The sequence below is a fragment of the Elephantulus edwardii genome, unplaced genomic scaffold (assembly GCF_000299155.1).
Source record: "Elephantulus edwardii isolate Elephantulus edwardi_28Jun2011 unplaced genomic scaffold, EleEdw1.0 scaffold00117, whole genome shotgun sequence".
NCBI lineage: Eukaryota > Metazoa > Chordata > Mammalia > Macroscelidea > Macroscelididae > Elephantulus > Elephantulus edwardii.
Genome location: NW_006399867.1, coordinates 1,790,446 through 1,798,582, shown reverse-complemented (window position 1 = coordinate 1,798,582; position 8,137 = coordinate 1,790,446). Strand labels below are relative to the sequence as shown.

Genomic DNA, 8,137 nt, shown 5'->3' with positions numbered 1-8,137 from the left:
ATGGAAATAGCGATTCACCGCAGCCTCGCCCATCAGCATGTCGTTGGTTTCCACGGATTTTTCGAGGACAGTGACTTCGTGTTCGTGGTGCTCGAGCTTTGCCGTCGAAGGGTGAGAGTCGCTGCTGGATTGCAGCTGGTGGAAGCGGGGAGGCAGGCAGGGTTGGGCCGCTGGGGACCGGGAGCTGCTAGGGAGGAAGGGCTGACTCTAGGGGAAGCCCTGGGGTGGTGTTTGACATTGGAAACTGCTTGGAGAGGGGATTTCCAGGCGTTTGGAAAGGGGAGGACTGGCTGGTACTTGACGCCTGGCCACTGAGAGTTGCTATGGGAGGAGTTCAGGGTTAGGGATGCTGGAGATCTGGCGTTTGTGGATTGGGACTGGGCAGCAGGCCACAGAGAAGCTGGAGTGCCCAATGTTGGGACTTCCGGGGAGAGAAGTCTGCATAGAGATAAAGCTCAGAGGCGCAGGAGGGGCTGGATACTGTGGGTTCGGCTTCCGGATCGGGCCTGGAAGAGGGGACCCAGATAAGGATGTTGGTAGAATGGTGCTTGGTGGAATGGGGGAAGGGGAAGAGGAGTTTGTGAGGTCTTGTAAACAGGGTTAGAGCAAGGGCCCAGCTTGCAGCTCCCCTGGAGACGGAATGGGAAGTACCTGCTAAGACCCCTCCCCTATCGCTCGGCCTGCCCTTTGGGGGTGCAGACCTGAGCTGCCTTTCCCTAGTAACTCCACGCACTGCCCTAAATCCTGCCTCTCCCTTCTGCCTCTTAAACCTGGCCCAGTCTCTCCTGGAGCTGCACAAACGAAGGAAAGCGCTGACCGAGCCCGAGGCCCGCTACTACCTGCGGCAGATTGTCCTGGGCTGCCAGTACCTGCACCGAAATAGGGTCATTCACCGGGACCTCAAGCTGGGCAACCTCTTTCTGAACGAAGATCTGGAGGTGAAAATAGGTGAGGTGCTGGACCTGCACGGGATGGGGGTGGGGTGGCACACCTCTGGAAGGTGCATGAGGAAGAGGCGGAAGGACGATGGGAATCTCAGGTACTGATTGCTCCTGGTGCTTCTCTTTCAGTCTCGAAATTAATACAAAGAGCCTGCAAGTTTCTTGCGTGCAGTGCATTTCCTAAAAAAAGAGTTGGGGTGGTTTTTTTTTTCACGTGGGAGGTGACATGGAATTGTGACTTTGAAGCCCTTTCTAAATGGATAAAAGCCCCAGGAGCATAGAAATAGCTTTCCCTCCACGCAGCCCCTTTCCGGACTAAAACACCTGCCACTTTAGACATCCTCCAGTCAACCACCTTTCCCACCTCCGCTGACGCCTCATAGACTGGTCAAGCAGCAGTCATGAGTTTCCTTGATTGATTCTTGGGGGAGGTTTGAATTTTGCTGTTCTTATCTAGTTGCCTTTTAGAAGCCAAGCCTTCCTATTTTGTAAAGGGATTTAGGGAAACTGGGAGGTGCAACCTTGGGGTCAGCAAGTGGGAAGATTCCCTGGAAAGCCTCTCTGGGTGCGAGGGGGAAGGACTTATGAGACCAAATGACTGTGGAGCTTGATGGTCCAATCTGAACCAGCTGTTTGTGTCCATAGTTGGCAGAAACTGGCATTTGATCTCCCCCTCTTCATCTTTCTGTCCCAGGGGATTTTGGCCTGGCCACCAAAGTTGAGTATGATGGGGAACGGAAGAAGACCCTGTGTGGGACTCCTAATTACATTGCTCCCGAGGTGTTGAGCAAGAAAGGGCACAGTTTCGAGGTGGATGTGTGGTCCATTGGATGTATCATGTAAGTTGAAAATTGTCTCAGGACACACTTGGCTTCTGGAGGGGCCCTTTTTGGTTATTTTACCTGACCAGCTTTTCCCTGGGGATAGTTTACCTTAAATAGAAGCTGTTTTAAAGGACAGCTGGCCTAGATGGTCTAATCGAGGCTAGAGTCATGCTTGGGTATTGATTGTTGCCTTGGTGTGCTAGAGCTTTCGAAGAGTAACTGCTGACCTTATTCACTGGCTGTGGGGTCTTGTGGCACAGTCAGTCACCAGGTTAGCGACAGGCATCAGACTGACCTTTAAAGCTATAAACCATCCAGGTGATTTGAGAAAGGTTGGTCTGAGACGTTACCACCTGAAGAGGAATTGGAGCTTCTGCCCCACTCAACCTTGACTAATTTATAGATCTTGGTCTGTGAGCAGACAGTGGTAAATGCTACAAAAAATAAAACTGGAGCTGCCCCCATCACTGACGTGGTTTGATCAGGTTACTACAAAGTGTTGGGGAACCAGTCATTGTGAAGGCCAGTTCTTCAGCAGAAGAGCTGAGGAGAAGGTTAAGGGTGTTGGGGGGACCAGTGTCCTGGTGGCTTGAAGTTGTGATAATTACATGGAGGTTGATTAATGGGGTAAAAAGGACAGATAGCCTAAAAACGAATCCTCATTTCTCTTATCTTGTTACTTTGGAGTATTCTAGAAGATTCCTGAAGTCTGAGCCATGGCTCCAGGAAGGAAGGACCCATGCTAGTCAGAATTTTTCCATAAACTTTTTACTCTAGCCCTTCACTACTTATGGGGGTCTACAGACGAAGCAGCAGCTGCTGGAACTTGTTAGAAATGCAAATCCCGAGTGTGGATCAGAGTCCCACATTAGATAAGCTGGTCTCTGCATCTGGAGAGTGGCATCGGGTGGGGAGCTGACCCCATGTTGGGGGTGCCTGTGGTTTGTTCAGGCCCAGGCCGTCAGAGCAGAGGTTATGTGGTGTGCAGCTTTGTGGGGCTTTTCAGGTGCTGCCATTTCTGTTGACCCTGCATCCTGGAGAGTTAGAAATGAGATGTGGCAATGTCTTTCATAGTTCTTTATAGTAGTGCCCCCCCCCCCCCAATAAAAATAGCGAACCTTAAGTACAGAATAACAAAACAGAGCTGCTTCTGTAAGAGTTGGGAGCTTGCTTACTTGAACCTGCTTTGTGTAGCCCGAGAGGCCTTTCTGGAGTGCTAAGTTAATTAATACTGTATGCTGGAGTTGAAAAAAATCACTGGACCCTAAGAATGTTGATATCACTCCAGTGTTATACTGAGGCCCTATCCCAGGTCTTGGCTCTTGGGCTGCTGTGTGGACTTGGGAACTGATTTCAGAAGCCCTAGACCTAGAGGAGGCTTAGTCTTCTGCACCTAGATTTTGACTGAGAGCCTTGAGCTAAATCTGTCTTATACTTACAGGTATACTTTGTTAGTGGGCAAGCCGCCTTTTGAGACATCATGTCTGAAAGAGACCTACCTCCGGATCAAGAAGAATGAATACAGTATTCCCAAGGTTACTAACAATATTTTAAGCTTTTTGTTTATTGTTTACTTAAGCTGTTTATTGAATCCAGCTGTATCCTGTGGACCCAATTCGTTTAGCTGCTGTTCCAAGTTAGAGACTTTGTAGTTTCCCAGAGTTGGTATGACCCAACAAATGTGTTAAAAGGCTAAAACAAAAAATTGAGAAACAAGTAGGAGACAGAAGTATTGAATTTTCAAAATGCACTGCTTTGATCAGATTGGCTCTGTCACTTACCAGCTAGATAGAGCACCTTAAACAAATGGTCTGAATCTCTTGACCACAGTTACACATCTAGAAAATGGACCACTCCCGAGGATCTTAAGGCACCCTGGTAGTGCGGTGGCTAAAGTGCTCACCTATGAACTTGAACCTGCCTGCCACTGCAGGGAAAAGACGCAGTAGTCTACTCTCCTCCTGTGCAGTTTACTGCTTCTGAAAACCTGCTGGAGGGTCAGCTATGGGTCACACTTCCAACTTGACAACACACAACGATTTTCCATTAAGTTCTCAGCCTTGGGGAAACCCTGTCAGGCTGTAGGGCCACACTGAGTTGGAATCAACAGTAATAGGTTTGGTTTTGTTGTTTGGGTTCAATGTTCCTAGAATCATCAGCCACTCTGAACCCAATAGCAAAGTGGTCTCTGCTCTTACAGCCACCGGCATGAATGCTTGTAGAGGAGCAGCGTGTTCTTGCCCAAGCCTGGCTCACGCCTGCTTTCTAGTTGGCAGTCCTGTTGTGTGTAGCCAGGAACCCTGTCTGCCCATAAAAGGCAGAAGGAGTGACTCTGCCACCCAGTGTCAGTCAGCATGTGGATGCGTAAGCCAGCTAGACTCCTGGTGTGTAAACAGCGTTGTTGGGTGAGTGTTCTTAGGCAAGGCACTGAACCTTTTATGCTTTTGTTTCCTCGTGCAAAAGAGGAATGAGAATGGAACTCCCTCCCCAGCTCACAGATGGATGCATTAACATACTTAGTGCCTTGGACACTTTCCTGGCACATAGTTATGTATGTAGTTAATACTTGACTGCTGTCATTGTGCCTTTGGCTAGGTTATAGCTCATTGAATTTCTAAGGTCTAGTGGTGCTATCTGCCCATTTTACAGTTGATGATACAAAGAACTTAGAAAGCCTGGTTTCTTGCCCAAAGTAACATTGAAAAAGTCAAAACACCCAGCTGCTCTGGTGGCCTAGTGGCGAGAAGCTGCACTGCAATCCACCAGCTCCTCTGCAGGAGAAAGATGAGAAATCTCCCTTGCGATTAACTGCCTCTGAAAACCCACTGGATGGTCAGCTATGGGTTGGTTCTGACTTAACAATACACAGCCTCACCAATGCAATTGCATTGAATATGTAGATTGCTTATAAAAAAAACCCAACCCATCAAATAGCTACCACCTTATTGCTGTTAGCTCATAGCTGACCTTCCAGTAAATTTTTGGAGGCTATAAATTGCACAAGAGGAGATTTGCTCATCTTGTGAGGTTGCTAGTGGATTTGAACCACCAGAGGCTCCACTTTTGGGTTAGCTACTTTTGAAGGTTAGAGTTGGGATTTGAACCCACATCTTTATGACTTCCACAGTTTCTATTCTGTACGATAAGGGTAAGCAACTTTTATTATGCTTGAGAAAATTCAGAAGAAAAAAAAACACCATCAAAATGGTTAAGCTTTGCTTTACATGCTCTGTCACATCTGGCTCACGACTCTCTTTCACTGCAGCACATCAACCCTGTAGCAGCCTCCCTTATCCAGAAAATGCTCCAGCTGGATCCCTCTGCTCGCCCGAGCATTAACGAGCTGCTCAACGATGACTTCTTCACTTCTGGTTACATCCCTGTCCGTCTCCCTGTCACCTGCCTCACCATCCCACCTAGGTTTTCGATTGCTCCCAGCAACCTGGACTCCAGCAGCCGGAAGCCTCTCACAGTCCTCAATAAAGGTAAACGTAAGGTCTGGTTGACAGGGGGTCTCTTTAAAAAGCTTAGGTTTCAGGTGTGTGTGTGGCTCAGCCCTGGACCTCCGGGATCCTGGAAGAGGAGTCAGCAAATAACTTACCCTGTCACAGATAACTCTCCTGTGGCAAATACCTCTCTGTCCTCTTTGTCTTGTCAGCAAAGACAAGCCTGACCATGACTCCAACAGGCTCGTGGGCTCAAGTATAAGAAAATGAATCTTAATAAAAAGAAAATGAATCTTAACTCCCAGATTTAGCAGAATGCCAATGCACCTATATATACTTAGCCTTTCTACAAAGATGGCCCCTAAAGCAAAGAAGGAATCTCCTGCCCCTCCCAAAACTGTAGCCAAAGCAAAGGCATTAAAGGTCAAGAAGGCAGTCGTGAAGAGCACCCCCAGCGGAAACAAGCTTGACCACTATGCCATCATCAAGTTTCTCCTGACCGCTGAGTCAGCCTTGAAGAAGATAGAAGATAATAACACATTTGTGTTCACTGTGGATGTCAAAGCCAACAAGCACCAAAATTAAACAAGCTGTAACTTCTTTGGACACTGATGTGGCCAAGGTCAACACTTTGATTAGGCCTGATGGAGAGAAGAAGGCCTATGTTCGACTTGCTCCTGACGATGATGCTTTGGATGTTGCCAATAATATTGGGATCATCTAAACTGAGTGCAGCTGGCTAATTCTAAATACAAATTTTTCTCACCAAAAAACATACCTAATATTACACACAGAGGGCTGGAAAGAGAGAGGAAAACTAAAACAGCCACATAGACTGAGATGGGCATGGGATACAAGACTGAATCTACATAACAGCTGTCTTCCCGCTTTCTGATTGTTTAAAATAGTTCACAACAAAACTGATGCATAGCTTATTTTTTTGGGGAGGTGGGCGACAAGAATGTTTTCAAATATACACAGAAGGCATGAAATACAGTGGATCCCATGCACCAACATATTCAACAATGAAGCCTTGAAGAAAGCTTTGATTATATTGTTTCATCTGTCCTTTTTTTTTTCTCAGTCTCTGTTGGGGGTATTATTCTGAATTAATTAAGGGTAAGGTTTTTTAATTTGTGTTTTGGTTCTTTTTTTTAAACCAGTGACCTAAGGAATGGGGAATTTCTTTAAAGGTGTTAAGGTTTTTGTTGTTTTAACTCCCCCCCCCCCTTTAGTTTTGGTTCACAGGCAAAATTGATGTATATTGTGTATCATTCATGTACACTGTGTTTCACACGTTCCTATATTCGTAATGTGTTTCAGATTATCAGTTAAGTACATTATGCTTTATACAATTATTCAGCATGATACATGCCTTCTGTTACCAGCCTTTTCATGTCCCCATTGGATCTTTCCTAATTCGTTCACCCACCCATCCCCAGATTGCTTTTGCTAGGATTGTCATTTTCACTACATTAAGACTTCCTATCGTGAACAGGAAATATTTTCCCATTTAGTAATTCCGAAGCTTCGTCTGACATACTTTGGACATGTTGCAAGGAGGGACCAGTCCTTGGAGAGGGATGTCATGCTTGGGAGGGTTGGGAGGGTGGAGGGACAGCGCAGGAGAGGAAGACCCTCAATGAGATAGATCAATTCAGTGACTGGGGTAATGAGATTGGCACAGGATTGGGCAGGGTTTGGAGCTGTTTGTACATAGGGTCTCTTTGAGTCACAGGCGACTCTAGGGCACATAACAACAACAAGATCTCTTACTGTATCTCGTAGAAGTGTTTTGTAGTTTTCCTTAAAGGTTTTTTGTGTCTCCAGTTAGGTTTGTTCCCAGATAATCTCAATTTATGGTTGGCTATTGTAAATGGTATTGCTTTCTTTGGTTTTTTTCCCATGTTTTCTTTGTTACTGTAGAGAAATCCTATTGATTTTCCCCCTCCTATTGTGATCTTATATCCTACCACTCTACTAGATTAGTTTACTAGCTCTAACAGTTTTTGGTTGAGTCTTTGGGATTTTCTGTATGCACTATCATATATATCATCTGTGAATGGAAATGGCTTTACCACCTCTTTGCCAATTTGAATGCCTTTCATTTCCTTCTCTTGCCTCATTCCCCTAGCAAGTACTTTCTCACCCCCCACACCCTTCTTGTTGTGTTACCATCAAATCAGATTTGACTGGTACAGGAGGAGATTGCCCCTTCTTCTCCGGCAGAGCATCTGGTGGATTTGAACCATGCACCTTTGGATTGCAGTATGACTTCTTGCCACTAGACCACCAAAGCTCCCTTCCCAGCAGGTATTTTAATACTTTATTGAATAGGAGTGGTGGCAGTGGGCAACCTTGTTGGTCCCTTTTTGCAAGGGAAGAGTCTTTAGGCTTTCTCCATTGAGAACGAAGTTTCCTATTGGTTTTACATATTTTTTTTTTTTTACTATGTTGAGGAAATTCCTTTCTATTTCTGTTTTGTTGAGTGTTTAGTCAGGAAGGGGTATTGGACTTTATCAAAGGCCTTTTCTACATCTATTGATAGGATCATATGTGGTTCTTATTCTTTGCTTTGTTTATGTGATGAATTACATTGATTGGTTTTCTTGTGTTGAACCATCCTGCATACGTGTTATGAATCCCACTTGATCATGATGAGTTATTTTTTGGATGTGCTGTTGGATTCTGCTGGTTAGGATTTTGTTAAGGATTTTTTATTCTATTTTCATGAGAGTTATTGGACTGTAATTTATTTTTTTTTTTAGTAATGTCTTTGCCTGGTTTTGGTATTAGAATTCTACTTGCTTCATAGAATGACTCTGGGAGTGTTTTTCTATTTTTTTTTTTTTTTAAATCATTTAAGTAGAATTGGTGATAGTTCATCTCTGAATATTTGGTAGAAATCACTGGTGAAGCCATCTGG

General features: G+C 45.3%; 1 protein-coding gene across 1 annotated transcript in view; it reads left to right on the top strand.

Annotated features, from left to right (window-relative positions):
• PLK1 (polo-like kinase 1) overlaps positions 1-8,137 on the top strand; it is a 16,004-nt gene that overhangs the window by 339 nt on the left and 7,528 nt on the right. The window contains exons 2-6 of the mRNA XM_006892687.1: positions 1-111; positions 780-948; positions 1,636-1,780; positions 3,207-3,300; positions 5,031-5,250. Coding sequence (XP_006892749.1) covers positions 1-111; positions 780-948; positions 1,636-1,780; positions 3,207-3,300; positions 5,031-5,250 — 739 coding nt within the window. The remainder of the gene's footprint in view (positions 112-779; positions 949-1,635; positions 1,781-3,206; positions 3,301-5,030; positions 5,251-8,137) is intronic.